This window comes from Lithobates pipiens, unplaced genomic scaffold, assembly GCF_037356315.1.
Source record: "Lithobates pipiens isolate NorthernLeopardFrog02 unplaced genomic scaffold, aLitPip1_a1.2 Scaffold_18, whole genome shotgun sequence".
NCBI lineage: Eukaryota > Metazoa > Chordata > Amphibia > Anura > Ranidae > Lithobates > Lithobates pipiens.
In genome coordinates this window covers 643,288,092-643,303,726 of record NW_027507758.1, presented here as the reverse complement: position 1 = coordinate 643,303,726, position 15,635 = coordinate 643,288,092, and the positions used below count along the sequence as shown (strand labels likewise).

Below are 15,635 nucleotides of genomic sequence, written 5' to 3'. Positions count from 1 at the left end.
ATACAATACTCTGCCCGCCAATACAATACAATACTTTGCCCGCCAATGCATTGCAATACTCTGCAATGCAATACAATACTCTCAAGGTTATCCAAAGGATTAATTAGCTAATCAAAAAAGAAACACTAGATTCATTAAAAAATAAAAAAATAAAAATAATTGGATAGTCGTTGACTAATCAAAAAAATAATCAATAGATTAGTCGACAGACAAATTAATTGTTAGTTGCAGCTCTACTCTGATGGGCTGCAGATTGGTACTCTGATGGGCTGGTGACAGGTACTTGAGTACTCTGATGGCCTGGTGACAGGTACTCGGGTACTCTGATGGCCTGGTGACAGGTACTCGGGTACTCTGATGGCCTGGTGACTGGTATTTGGGCACTCAGGTACTTGGATGGACTGGGACAGGTACTCGAGTACGCATATGGACTGTGACAGGTACTTGGGTACTCTGATGGGCTGTGACAGGTACTCGGGTACTCTGACGGACTGTGACAGGTACTCGGGTACTTTGATGGGCTGTTACAGGTACGCGAGTACTCGGATGGACTGTGACAGGTACTCGGGTACTCTGATGGACTGTGAGTGACATGTACTATGAGGGGTGGTGACAGGTCCTCTTTATTGGGGGGGCAATCAGTGTGATTGGTGTACACTGTAAGCGGTAATGAGATGTTACTGCAATCTCCTCCTCACACACGATCGGTGAGGAGGAGATTGGAACAGGGATGAGCATGCATTCCCTGTTTAAATGGGAGGATGTCATATGACACCCCCCCCCCCCCCCCGCCACAATAGCTGTGCCACCTGGCCGTCATTTGACGACTGGCAGTCGGCAGATGGTTGCATTTGGTCATTAGATGGCGCTAAGTATCATAGAAGTTATCTAGTGAACAAATGTAACAGTTTTTATTTGCATTTGATGGGAAACTTTCAACCAACACAGCAGATCTCTTTATTCCTTCAATCCCCCCCATTCACACAACAGAAGGGATGTACATGTATTGTCACCAGGCAGGTGCTATAAGGGTAAATGCTAGAGAACATACAAACCATAGACAATAAAAACAAATATAAAGTAAACAAGCAAAAACTCAACAACTCAAAAATGGAACAGAGAAGGTTACAGGACACAGTACTGGGATGTTCAGTAGCGAGTGCAACTAAGTATAGGGTTCAGTATTGTATAGACTTATGGGACTGAAGTATAATCAGTACAATCACAATATCCATGATAGTATGAAAGACTTTCTCCATAAGCTGGGTGGCAGTCATATGCTTAAGGACCTGATCCCAGGGGACTCCAGAACAAGGCAATGCACCAGTGGACTGCACTAAATAATGTGTGTGTGTGTGGGGGGGGGGGGGGTGACCCCGGGGATATCTGCAAAGACTAAGTCCATCTGGTGAGTCAGGGTGATCAAAACCCCAGTCACATTTTCTGGCAAATTAAACTGATTAATTTTTCTTTGTAAAGGTCAGTTTTTCTGTAGCCCATCTTACAGCAAGAATTAAAAAAATGTATAAAGACCCCTAAATACATACCAGACCCTCTGAGTGTAAGATGGAATCTAAGGAGGGACTCACACAAAAAATGTAGGTGCCCCCAGAAAATACATATTCCCCCCTACCAGATCCATAATCCAAGCATGTAGCCTGGCTGCCCAGGAAAAGGGGAGTGATGAGCATGTGGCTCCACCCCCTTCTTCTGAACCATACCAGGCCATGTGCCCTCAACTTGGGGGTCCTTCCCTGGGGGGACTCCTTATAGTAAAGCACCTTGTCCCCATGTTGATAAGGACAGGGGCCTCATCCTCACAACTCTGGCCTAGTGGCTGTGGGAGTCTGGGGGGCTTATCAGAATCTGGAAGTGCCCAGTCCTCCCATATGAATGCATTTGGTGTACATTCATAAAAAAAAAAAAAAAAAAAGCAATAAAGACACCCGATGTCCTTTATTTAAAAAAAACAAAAAAAGTCTCTTATTGTAAATCCATCGTCAATCATGATGCCAACCCCCTATTGGCTCCCAAATAACCCCCAATGACCTGCCACACAGGAGCGATCTCTGATGGTAACACTCGCTGACTGATCGTGTCCTGAGCTGTCATCAGCTATATAAAGGAAGGGGCGGGGATAGTGGTGACATAATTCCCCAAATATGGTCATATTCAGACAATGATGTCATGATCTAGACCCCACCCATTTCCCTACATAGCCATGTAAAGGTATGGGCAGGGTGAAGTCGGTGGTTGCTAAGGACACAGCTGTTGCAGGCAGCCGTTGCTTCCCTAGAAACCAGTGACAGCCAGAAGCCGTCACATTTGTCCGCACCAAATACTGTAAACATTTGATGTTCAGAAGAATGTGGGAGGAGCCAGAGTTCATCCAATCTTCTGTTCAGACACGGAGCTCCTCCCTAATGCAGAATATTGTCAGTGTGTGGAAGTGATTGTATCTGGCAGACAGGGATCTGTATGTATGTGTGTATCACTGCTCGGCACATCCATGGGATAGAAAAAAAGTCTCATCATTGGTGTCCGTGAGATAAAAGCCAATCTTTGGCTTCAGTAAAATATAATATACCCCGTCATTGGTTTCAGTGAGATAAAATAATCTCCATCATTGGTGTCAGTAGGAAAATAAAACCCATTGTTGGTGTCAGTGAGATAAACTAAGTCCCATTGTTGGTGTCAGTGAAATAAAATAAGTCCCATTGTTAGTGTCAGTGAGATAAAATAAGTACCATTGTTGGTGTCAGTGAAATAAAATAAGTCCCATTGTTGGTGTCAGTGAGATAAAATAATTACCATTGTTGGTGTGTGTGAGATAAAATAAGTACCATTGTTGGTGTCAGTGAGATAAAATAAGTACCATTGTTGGTGTCAGTGAGATAAAATAAGCCCCAATGTTGGTGTCAGTGAGAATAAAGTATAACTCCAGCCCAGCATTGGTGGTCAGTGGGGGTACTCTTTGTACTAGTGGTGTTCTGGCCAGCCCAGTGGACCCAAGGACTATGGTCTTCCAAGATTCTGGTAAACCCAGATAGCCTCATTATTAGGCCGCGTACACACGGGCGGACTGTTCGCCCAACTTTGTCCGTCAAACAGTTTCGGCAAACAGTCCGCTCAAAATTAGCATGGACGGACATGGCCACACACGACGAACGAACAGTTTGCTGAAACCGTGCGCGATGACGTGAACGGCACGTACGACGGGACGAAAAATACGACGTCCTATACACTGCATTATAACTTTCGGCGTGTAAATCCTTTCTGAGCATGCGCGGAACTTAGTTTGACTAACAAGCCTACACACGGGCGGACTGTCCGCTCAAACAAAGTTTCAGCGGACAGTTTTACGGAATTTCCGAAAAACTTTGTTCGTCAGACTGTCCGCTGAAACTGTCCGCTGAAAGCCCACACACGAGCGGACTGTCCGCTGAAACACTGTTCAGCGGACAAAGTTGGGCGAACAGTCCGCCCGTGTGTACGCGGCCTTACAGTTTGGATGATTCTTCCTGAAGGATATAGCCATCCACCATATCTGTGTGGATTTTACCATAAGGTTTGGCGGTTGGTATTATGACACCTCTGGTTGGAGAGCCCATTCTATAGAGAAGGTTACATTTATACTGTATAGAGTATTTTTGATAATCACCACGGACTTTGTACTGCTAAATGCGTTCCCAACCCGTGTCTTATTGGGATATAAGATCAGAGGATTACCAGAAATATTGACTGCTCCATAAAGTGCAGGGAACACGCATAAACAGCATCGCCCTCGGGGGACAGATGTTTCTTCTTAGTAATCCTCCATATTTAGGACTCCAATCGTAAATCCATAAAATAAAGGAATATAGTGTAATACTGCAAAATAGAAGCGATAATCGCACCCAGGTGAGTGTAGTGACAATACATAGAAATGAGTGTGCAGTCACCGCTCACCAGCCTTCAGCTCCATTTATATGACCCAAAGTACCATGAGAAATAAACAAAAAAGGTGCTCCATAGTGTAGTATTTATTGCAATACTTGGACATACAGCTACAACATCAGGATAAAATCCAAATGCATAAAAACAACTAAAACAAATAAAATGGATGACCGATTACCTCACATCATATGCCGCCACCTGGTACAATGTTGTGGTGGCCTGACATTCACGCTATAGGACCCTACCCTTCGCCATTTGCACTAATGTGCATCTTCTAATGTTCATCTTCTGAAGGTCCACATTGGTGCAAATCGCAAAGGGAAGCGAATCGTGAACCATACGATTCTGTCAGCCACCTGATTAAGGGGACAGATCTTACCCTCCCCCAATCTGTCCCCTTAATGAGCTGGCTGACGGAATCATATGATTATCCGCTCACATTCATCAACAATTGTTTTGTAATCACATCAACTATTTTATATCTTTGTATCATTTTAATTAGTTATAATAAAGCTTTGTGGATATTTTATACATGTAGTTGTTGTTTATGTTGTTTGTGCCCTTCAAAATCCCACTAAGAAGTTGGTTTGGTCCAGTGGTCTGTATTCATGGATGTGGGCATACAATCTTCTCCTTTTATCACAATTGTCCTGTACATTTTTTCCAACCTGGGACTTAGACACGGTACTAAAATCCCTACTGCAGCCCCCCTTTGGTCCCACTAAGTCTGGTCCACTCTGGTTTTTAACAATCAAATGAGTCTTTCTTACAGCCATTACAAGAGCCCGGAGGGTGTCAGAGTCGGCTGCCCTATCCTGCAGAGAGACATTTTGCATCATTTATCCAGATAGGGCGATCCTGTGTCCCTCATCGGGCCTGGCCACTAAAGTCATCTCAACATTTCACATAGACCGGGAGGTGGTGCTACCTTGTTTCACACATCCACCGCAACAGACAAAGCATCTAGATCTAAGACCACTGGACATGGTCAGCCTAATGTCAATATTAGATGTGTGCACTGACAACAAATGTGTTCCTTTTCATTTCATTCTTTTTTTGGAAATTCGAAAATTCGGATTTCAAAATTTCCAAAATTCGAATTTTCAAATTTTGCGATTTCTGGAATTCGAAAATTTGGAAATGCAAAAATTAGAAAATCCTAAAAAAAAAGACAAATCAGTAAAATTTGATATAATAACTATTAAATTATAGGCATTGGAATTTCCTTTCAAATTTGTCTGTTTGTGAATGTAACGAATACAAATTTATCTGAAGTTACAAATTATCCAAAATAACGAATTCCACATCTAAACAAATGGAATGGAACAAATTAATAATAAATAACAATAATAAAAATGCTTTATTATTATTTATTATTATTATATTGTTATGTTCCATTCGTTTAGATGCAGCATTCGTTATTTCAGATAATTTGTTATTTCAGAAAAATTAGTATTCGTTACATTCAAAAACAGCCAAATTTGAAAGGAAATAATTCAATAGTTATTTTTTCGAATTTTACAGATTTTCTTTCTTTTTTCAGATTTTCTAATTTTTGAATTTCTGAAAATTCAGAATTCGAAAATTCTAAATTCTGAAATTCTAAATTCAGATATTCGTATTTCGGAAATCCAGAAATGTAAAATTCAGAAATTTGACATTCGGAAGTTCGTAGTTTGAAAAATTCAGAAGTTCGGAAATTTCAGAATTAACGGATTTGTCAAAATTCTTTAAAAAAGGAATTGGGAAGTAAAGCAATTGCACATGTCTAGTCAATATATGTACAGCGGGCTCAGCAGACACGTAAATCTGAGAGCCGATTTATCTTCCCTTGCAGACCTAGGAAAGGGGAGGCAGCTTCATCAAGAGTTCTGGCTACCTGGATCACAAAGGTTATTTCCTTGGTTTACACACAACAGGGCCTTGCTCCTCCGCAGTGTATAAGAACTCACTCCACTAGAGGGATGGGAGCCTCATGGGCATCCGTGGCAAAAGTCCTGGTTGAAGACATATGCAGGTCCGCTAGCTGGAGTTCTTGCAAGACTTTTGCTCATCATTTTAAATGAGATGTACTTTATGCTCGTTCTTCTTTATTCGGAACAGTCGGTGTTATCAGCTTCTTTGTGAAGTTAAAGTGTGGGGAATCATGGAATCTGCCAAATGTGTCTTTTCTTTCCCACCCTATATTGGCTAGGGCAGGGGTCTTCAAGCTACGGCCCTCCAGTTGTTCAGGAAGTACAATTCCCATCATGCCAGGAATCTTCAAACTACGGCCCTCCAGCTGTTGTGGAATTACACGTCCCATGAGGCATTGTAAAACTCCGACATTCACAGACATGACTGGGCATGATGGAGTATATCTGAGGTGTATATCAGGGGGTGCTTCTTCCCCACATGAGAGCTGTGATGTCCAGCAACATTCATATAGAAGACATTTCCCACACTCAAGGCACTAATACACCTCGAGGGTTGTGTGGGGTCCCTGATGTACAGGAAGACAGAACTTCAGTGAGAAACATTTCCCTCACTCAGGACAGGAATACGGCTTCTCCCCGTGTGAGATCTCTGATGTCTGGAAAGATTGGATGTCTGTGAAAAACATTTCCCACACTCAGGACAGGAATACGGCTTCTCCCCTGTGTGAGATCTCTGATGTGTGTAAAGACTGGCCATTTGTGAAAAACATTTCCCGCACTCAGGACAGGAATACGGCTTCTCCCCTGTGTGAGATCTCTGATGTGTGGAAAGATGGGACTTCTGTGAAAAATATTTCCCGCACTCGGGACAGGAATACGGCTTCTCCCCTGTGTGAGATGTCTGATGTATGGAAAGACTGGACTTCTCTGAAAAACATTTCCCGCACTCGGGACAGGAATGCGGTTTCTCCCCCGTGTGAGATCTCTGATGTGTGGAAAGATGGGTCGTTTGTGAAAAACATTTCCCGCACTCAGGACAGGAATACGGCTTTTCCCCAGTGTGAGATCTCTGATGTCTGGAAAGATAAGACTTCTCTGAAAAACATTTCCCGCACTCAGGACAGGAATATGGCTTCTCCCCCGTGTGAGATCGCTGATGTGTGGAAAGATTGGACTTCTGTGAAAAACATTTCCTGCACTCAGAACAGGAATGCAGCTTCTCCCCCGTGTGATATCTCTGATGTGCAGAGAGACTAGACTTCTCTGAAAAACATTTCCCGCACTCGGGACAGGAATACGGCTTTTCCCCTGTGTGAGATCTCTGATGTTTGACAAGCTCTGATTTATGTATAAAGCACTTCCCACACTCAGGGCAGGAATACGGCTTCTACCCCGTGTGAGATCTCTGATGTCTGTAAAGACTGGACTTCTGTGTAAAAAATTTCCCGCACTCAGGACAGGAATACGGCTTCTCTCCTGTGTGAGATCTCTGATGTTTGTAAAGATTGGACGTCACTGAAAAACATTTCCCGCACTCAGGACAGGAATACGGCTTCTCCCCTGTGTGAGATCTCTGATGTATGGAAAGGTTGGACTTCAGTGAAAAACATTTCCCGCACTCAGGACAGGAATACGGCTTCTCTCCTGTGTGAGATCTTATATGCAGATCAAGTTTGGATTTACAATGGAAACACTTCCCGCACTCAGTGCAGGAAAAGCTCTTCTCTGTTGGAAGGACGGCCCCGTCCCTCACAGTCTGAGGTTCCTCAGGATAAGAGGAATACGATGGTCCATCTACACTGTGTGGTGCCGGATGGACATTTGAGGTAGTCGGGTTTTCTCCTGGACTATACTGTGTGATGTCCTCATCTTCTACTTTACAGTCTGGAGACAAAGTGAGACAATCCTCTGAGGTTTTCCTCATCTCCCGTCCATCTACTAAAATAGAAATACAAAGATTATTACTAGACATCAGCTGATTGGTTCCCCTAAACCAGGACTCCGCCCACATCAGGCAGCTTTGTCTCTGAGGATCTTACAATTCCTATGGGTATGTTTAGTGTTGTCACCCCAGGGTGGCTCTGTGGACAACACAGTAAATGATATACTAATCCTCGTCCTAAAATGAGTATATATAGGAATTGGAAGAAATTGACTTTTCAGGCATATTGTATTCTTTGTTAAACAAAATAACAGTATATTAGTGTGATAAGGGTACACAAACCCTTTACCATGTGCACGTGAAATTCACTATTATCCCCTCCCGAGGGAATGATTCAATACTGCGCATGTTCTCCGTCCCTCCAGCCACGTTATACAGCCAGGAATTCACAAACTCATAACTAGTCCCACATACTCTGGCTACATAATCCTTACAATTTTCTCCAGGATTGGGGGGGAGGGGTATCTTTCCCTGTTATAGCAGTTAAAGCAGAACTGCCTCACCTTGCAGCAGTGCTTCACACAACAGATATCTTATGCTGTAATCCTTATACTTTATACAATGCGATAGACAAGGAAAGAAAGATAGAGCAAGAGTTTGCGGGCCCCAGTAGTGATTGCCCTATTAACCCTTCCCCCTCCTTCCCAAAAGGAGCGTAGTACTACTTATTAAAACTTCTTAACAGTCCCACCAAAGGACAGGCTTACCAAAAGCCACCATAAGGCCTGGTCCGTCTCCCTTCTTAATTAAAATGTAAGAGACTAAGGTTTTATCAGAGCTAAGGCAAGAAAACAATTTGTCAGATAAGACAAAAAATCTACTCCCCCAAGTTGATTAATCACCTTATCTCAGCCAGTGCCTCCATTTGTATAGAATCTATAGGTACATGACAGACCAGCCAAGGGTTAATACTGCAAACTACGGAGAGCCCCCGCTTCCGGGAGACAATTTCAATGAACAGAACTAGATAAAGGAGTGAGTTCAAAGAAATGTCTGAGTTTTATTGGTATACGGCTTATATTTGGTTCAACTTTACCAACCATAACCAATCACAATAAGGGGGAGTGGTTAGTAAGAGGTTATATTGAATATGATTAATAATTAAACAGTTCATCATTATATGGTTATACACACCTATAACCTCTAAAAACATAAGGTTACCATAGAGAACACGCCATCTGGTGATGACTAATAGTCATCTTGCTGTCCCATGTTTCATGTTCCATTAACCACTTCATTACTGGGCACTTTCACCCCCTTCCTTCCCACACCAATTTTCAGCTTTCAGCGCTGTCACACTTTGAATGACAATTGCGCGGTCATGTAACACCTGTACCCAAATTAAACTTGTATCTTTTTTTCACACAAATAGAGATTTTTTTTTGGTGGTATTTAATCACCGCTGGGTTTTTATTTTGTACGCTACAAATAAAAAAAGACCGTAAATTTTCCCCCCAAAAAAAGCATTTTTCTTAGTTCCTGTTATAAAATATTGCAAATAAGTCATTTCTCTTGATACATTTTTAACAAAAATGATGCTGCTACATTTCTTTGGTAAAAATAACCCAAAACAGTGTTTATTTGGTGTTGGCAGTGATGGGGAGGACAGAGCCCACGGACACAGCGGGGGGGACATCGCAGGATCCTGGGGACAAGGTAAGTACACCACACCAGGATCCTGCAATGCAATCCTGAGGCTCGGGGTTACCGCTAATGGTACTGAAATTTAACCCCGAGCCATACTCAGGAAAACCGCCAGGGAGGTTAAGTACCATCCATGGCTCTGAGGGTATTACAAATAAATAAAAAGGCTCCATTTAGTAAGTCATATAAACAGGTGTATAAATCTGCTCCCTTACTTATTGCAAGAGGAGCCTACTTACCATGGCCCATGACATGTATCCTACAGTGTAACAGGGTAAAGACCCCAGTGAAGGTGGGAATTATAGACCAATCTTTGTTAATTAATAACAATTTAAAGATTATGAAATATCTTAGCTAATAGACTGTCTTCCTTCCTCAACACCTATATCCATAAGGATCAGGTGGGATTTATCCTTGGGAGGCAGGGCCTGGACCAGATTAGGAAAGCGGTGGACTTAATTTCCCTCATGCAATCCTCTTGGGGTGGAGGCCCTTCCTAGGAGGGATATATCCTTTCCATTGATCTCCAAAAGGCCTTTGACATGGTCACCTGTCCCTACATCTTCACCATCCTACAAAAATAGGGTTTCGGCCCGGAATTTACTAGAACCCTGGAAGCCCTTTATTCTTCCCCTAAAGCCCAAATCAAACTACAAGGTCACCTCTCAGACCAATTCCACATCCTGAAAGGTACCAGGCAAGGATGCCCCCTTTCCCCATCCTTTTCACCATTGCGATAGAAACTTTGGCATTAGCTATCAGACAACACCCGGACATACATGGAGTAAAATGTGCTCAATTGACCCACAAATGTGCCTTATTCCCCAACGATGATTTTTTTTTTGTCACCTCCCCCCCTCATCTCCACCCCTGATATTCTACGACTCCTAAAAACATTTGGTTCCGTTTCGGGCCTGCAAGTTAACATGACCAAATCAACAGCCTTAAACATCTCCACCCCCCAAGACCTAGTTGATAGACTAAAAAAAAACACTTGCCCTTCTCCTGGAGCCCATCCTCTCTCCCCTACCTGGGCGCTCGTCTCACTTCTACAATTGAGCTATTACACCAATGCAATTACCCCCCTATGCTTAAGAGATTGTCAGAAGACCTCTCTCGATGGTCCCAATGGTATATTGGGACCATTGAGATGGTCCAAATGGTCAATGGTATATAAAATGTCCTGGCTGGGGAGAGTGAATGCGGTCTAGATGACCTTACTGCCCAGAATTTTGTACCTCTTCCGCTCCCTCCCCATAACAAAGCGTCTTCTAGATAAACTGCAGTCGGCGATTATACGTTTCAACTGGGGCAGTAAGGGACATAGTCTTTCCAATACAGTTCTATTTAGATCCAGGAAAAAAGGGGGACTAGGACTACCTAATCTATGGTGGTATTATCAGGCTGCCCAACTCTGCCAATTCTCTGTCATTTATTCCAAAGATCTGAAACCCGACTGGGTAGACATAGAAAGACAGGCCAACCATACCCTAGATTTCCTAATCTGGAGCCCACAGAAAGATCAACCCCCAATTCTTTCTCCCACACTCTCACATTCCATGACCCTATGTGATTCCCTACACAAACTGCACTCCCTGACATCGGCCTGGTGCACTCTGGCGCATATTTTCCATAACCCCCCTGTTCCCCCCGGGACTCAATATCAAGGCCTTTAGGTGGTGGCTAGAAAAGGGCCTATACAGAATAGGGCAATGTTTCAATGGGAACAGCCCTATCACACTTAGCTATTGCATTTCTAAACTCGATATGCCACCTTCGGAAACATTCCGATATAACCAACTGTTACATTTCTTGCACCAAGTGTGGAAGAGTTCTGAGAATCTGCTCTTTGTAACTCAGTATGAGCTTTATAAGAAAAAACTGGGCATATAGCTCAGAACAACCAAGAGGAAACAGCCTCAAAGAGATAAATTTCCAATTGGTTCAGTGGGAACAGGGACTATTGCGGTATCAGAAAATATTGTGAAACAATCGTTAAAACACAATTACATTTTATTATAATTTAATCCATATAACAGATAATACAAAGACATTGCTGTAGCAGAACCACATTATTAAATCCAATCACAGGACCCAATTGGTTCACGTTCTAAACAATTAAATGTTTTACGGAGATACAGGGATGACGCATAAATCCGACCGGTTTCGCGGTACTAAGAACACCGCTTCCTCAGGGAACGTCACTTTTAAACAATCTAGTATGAAAAATATATATGTAAGTATACAATAATATCATACAAAATATCAAGGAGTTTTTTACAGAAAAAAGGAAATAACAATAACAGCAGTAGTGAATAAACAATACATCAGCATTACATTAGAAAAAAACAAAACAGTGTTGGATCATAACTCACCCCTGGAGCTCCCAACCCACAGCACACGAGCGACCTATTTCGAGACACCCTCAGAACAGGGTGCCCCCCCTAAGGGCGGACACGGGGGGCAAGGTGGAGAGACTCAGAGCAGCGCAAACAGGGACTGAAAAAATAATGATGCAATGGTCCGTTTAAATGGTGTTCAATAAAGAGGGATAAATATATCAGAGACCATGGGCTGGTAAAATAGAGCAGTATAGGGGAATAAGTGAAGAGATGAATAGATAAGATCTCTCATGTTGACAGAAGGCACCCAGTGAGCCATGGTCAATGAAAGCAGTGTGCACCTCAGAGGATTATTGTTGTTTAAACGGAAAACATACCCCAAATACATTGGATAGTTAGATCAAAAACTTCTAAGGTATCACCAAATTTTCTATAAGGGATGTCCAGAAATTCAATTACAGATCTTTCCTGGTTCAGAATAAAAGGTAAGCATAGTTAGTCAAAGACCAAGCATCTAAACAGACCAGGAAAGAAAGTGCATGTAACTGAAGTATATGTAGAGTCAAAATGAAGGGACAATACCTGAAGCTCAAAGGTCCTACGCATTGCTCGTCTCCACACAGGCAGCGCTCTGAAGATTTAAATCTCGAGCGCGCCATTTAAACCCCCAACCCGGAAGTGTTCAGGGCACAGTGGTGTGCTCCTTAATCCTGTCCCCGCATCACGGCGCATGCGCGGATGTACTCGTGCGCACGGCCAACATATTCCCCATGAATGAAAGACCAGGGGGAATGTCTAGGGGCGTGGCTGGGCGGGGATTTGTGTGACACATAATCCCCGTTCACCATCGCCTCAACTAAGCAGGGATCAGTCCGGGTCAGGCAGCCTGCGCATTGTATTGCGCTCCCATGTAACGCTGCAGAGGATATCCGCAGTGAAATGGGAGGTGTGAAAATCACACCAGGGTGCCACACGTCCGCCCGAGGGGGGGAGAACAAACTCCTCAGGTCTATCCAGCTGCGGGGCACGGAAGAACCAATAGGGGAAAACATAGCAGAGTCATGATCCAAGACTGTAGTACAAAGTTAGCTGCTGTGAATGGACTGGGGAGTGTCACAATGCCGCGGACCCCCGTCACCAAGCGGGGCGGCAACAAAGGCCACCCTCACCCGGTGGCTCAGGCCGGCCGCAGGTGACAGTCGCCAGACCAAGCCAGCCAACATACAAAGAAATGTATATATAAAAGTCCGAAAAGGACCGTCCTCAGAATAGCACCTGAATCATATAGGTTCCGCATTTAAAGGGGAACCAACTTTTTCTTTAATAAATATGAAAGTTACTAAATAGTGATATAATATCACAAAATCAGTATAACCAAGCGAGTATTAGCGTCTGGTGGTAAAGAATTCTTAATACTAGGAACGACAGGAGGGGGGGGGAAAAAGGGGAGTAAGCGTAAGAAAAACGTAAAAATGAAACAGAAAAAAGGAAGGAAAGAAAAAGGGAAAAGGTAAGGGGAGGGCTAATGTCACTTCCCTCACAGAAACCCTCTTCAGTCCAGTGCCCTCACACCAAATGCAAGGTTTCTAGGGCATTACCTGCATTTTTTAAAAAAGGGGGAAAAAAAGGGGGAAAAAATGTACAATGTACATGTACAACATGTAACATATTTAAAGAAAACATTTGTAGGAATGGGCTTCATTTAGGCCAGGAGGGGTGAGAGCATTCAGCCGCTCTATCCATAATGCTTCGCGTCTCAAAATGGCCTGATCCCAATTACCCCCTCTGGGGTCCTGTGGGATAACTTCAAGGACAAAGAATTTTACTAGATCAAATTGAAATTTGTGGTGTATACCCACATGGCGACCTACCGTGGTCATTTTCCCATTAGTCGAATAGTAGAGATGGTCACCCAAGCGCTGGCGTAATTCCCTGATGGTCTTCCCTACATAGAATGCTTGGCAGGCGCAGACCATCAGGTAAACCAGCCCTCGGGTGCCGCAATCGGCGTGATGTAAAGGCCGAAACATCTCCCCATTCGGTAATATTGTAACTCCTCCTTCTTGAATCCATGGGCATTTAGAGCATTGGCCACATCTATAAGTGCCTCTGGGTCCCTCCAAGGATCCAGAGGGCATTTGATAGTGACTTTTTGTTAATTTATCACGGAGAGAGGTGGCTTTTTTAAAAACTAATTCTGGGGTAGATTTAACATAGTTTCCTAATATGTGATGTTCAGTCAGTAAGTGCCAATGTTGGGACAAAATATGCCGAAGTTGTTGGTGGTGAGCAGAGTATTTTGTTATTATTTTAGTGGTGGGGGGCTGTTGTATACGGGCAGGGCCATAGAGCAGTGACTGGCGACTACGGGAAGAGGCTTTATTAAAGGCCTTTCTAAGATTAGTGGGGCTGTAGCCTCTAACTAACAAACGGTCCCGCAATAGATTGGCCTGTCTGTGAAAATCCCCGTCCTCAGAGCAGTTCCGCCTCAACCTCAAATATTGGGCAAAGGGGATACTGCGAACTAGAGGGCGGGGATGTGCACTAGAGGCATATAGAATCGTATTTCCAGCGGTAGGTTTACGGTAAAGGTCTGTGGTAAGAGAGCCCGAGGGATGTTTCAAGATATTTAAATCTAAAAATGAAATGTTGTTGTTGTCCGCCATAAAGGTGAATTGTAAATTAAATTGGTTTATATTAAGAACCTTGATGAAACTATCAAGGTCCGATCTGGTACCGGACCACACAATAAATAGGTCATCGATGTAACGGTACCAGCACAGGACAGAATCCAGAAATGGTTGCAAGGTATCCTCCCCAAAGATAAACCTTTCCCACGCACCTAGGTAGAGATTAGCATACGAGGGAGCACAGGAGGTGCCCATGGCCACCCCCTGCTTTTGTAGAAATAACTGATCATTAAATAAAAAATAATTCCTCGTAAGGATAAATTTAAGCAATTTCAAAATAAAACAGTTGAGTGGCCAGGAGGCAGAGACCTGCTCCATTAAGAAAGATTCAACCATCCTGACGCCCTGCTCGTGGGGGATGCTCGAGTAAAGAGCCTCGACATCAACTGCCACGAGCAGGGCATCAGGAGGGATCTGGATACCCTCGATGTGCCTCAACAGATCCGTTGTATCTTTGATGTAGGACGGTAATCCTACAACGTGAGGCATAAGGAAGGTGTCCACGAAACGGCTAGCATTTTCCGTCAAAGAACCCAGGCCTGATACAATGGGTCGGCCTGGGGGAGTTTGTAGATTCTTATGGGTTTTTGGTAGGGTATAAAAGGTTGGGGTACGTGGGGTCACAATATTGATATATTTTAAAGTTACCTCATCAATGAGGCCCTCATTATGTGCACCCATTATCAGTTGGCGAAATTCTAGAGTGAAAGATTCAATCAAAGAAGAATCGATAGGGGAGTACCAAGATGTGTTGTGTAGCACCAAGTAACACATTGTTTGGTACTGTAGATGTGTCATGAGAACTAGGTTACCACCCTTATCAGATTGTTTGATGATTAAATCTGGGTGTTTTTGAAGTGTCCTGATTGCCAATTTTTGTCGAGGAGTTAAATTGGACGGCTGATCCGCCCATTTATATTTCTTAAGAGATTTGATAGACTCATGTAGAAAAGCCCAGATGGCAGGGCAAGTCATCAAATCTGGAAATGCGCGAGACTTGGCTTTAAGTGTTTGTTTCTTCTGTTTAGGCCCAGATGGGTCTGATAGCTCGGGTCCCTGACCAGAAGGCAGGGGATTTAGTCCCAAGGTATTCACAGTGTCCTCATCTGTGGCACAGGCACCCTCATCATAGAGGAGCATCAGGTCACGTAAGGCCCTGAACTCT

The 15,635-nt window shown here is 43.4% G+C and overlaps 2 protein-coding genes across 2 annotated transcripts in view; both read right to left on the bottom strand.

Annotated features, from left to right (window-relative positions):
* The window catches only part of LOC143986907 (uncharacterized), a 356,956-nt gene that overhangs the window by 27,436 nt on the left and 313,885 nt on the right, over nt 1-15,635 (bottom strand). The window contains exon 30 of the mRNA XM_077485315.1: nt 6,445-7,190. Coding sequence (XP_077341441.1) covers nt 6,445-7,190 — 746 coding nt within the window. The remainder of the gene's footprint in view (nt 1-6,444; nt 7,191-15,635) is intronic.
* On the bottom strand, nt 7,187-8,814 carry LOC143989857 (uncharacterized). Its single transcript, XM_077490134.1, has one exon. The coding sequence runs from the start codon at nt 7,861-7,863 to the stop codon at nt 7,240-7,242; it is 624 nt and encodes a 207-aa protein (XP_077346260.1). The 5' UTR covers nt 7,864-8,814; the 3' UTR covers nt 7,187-7,239.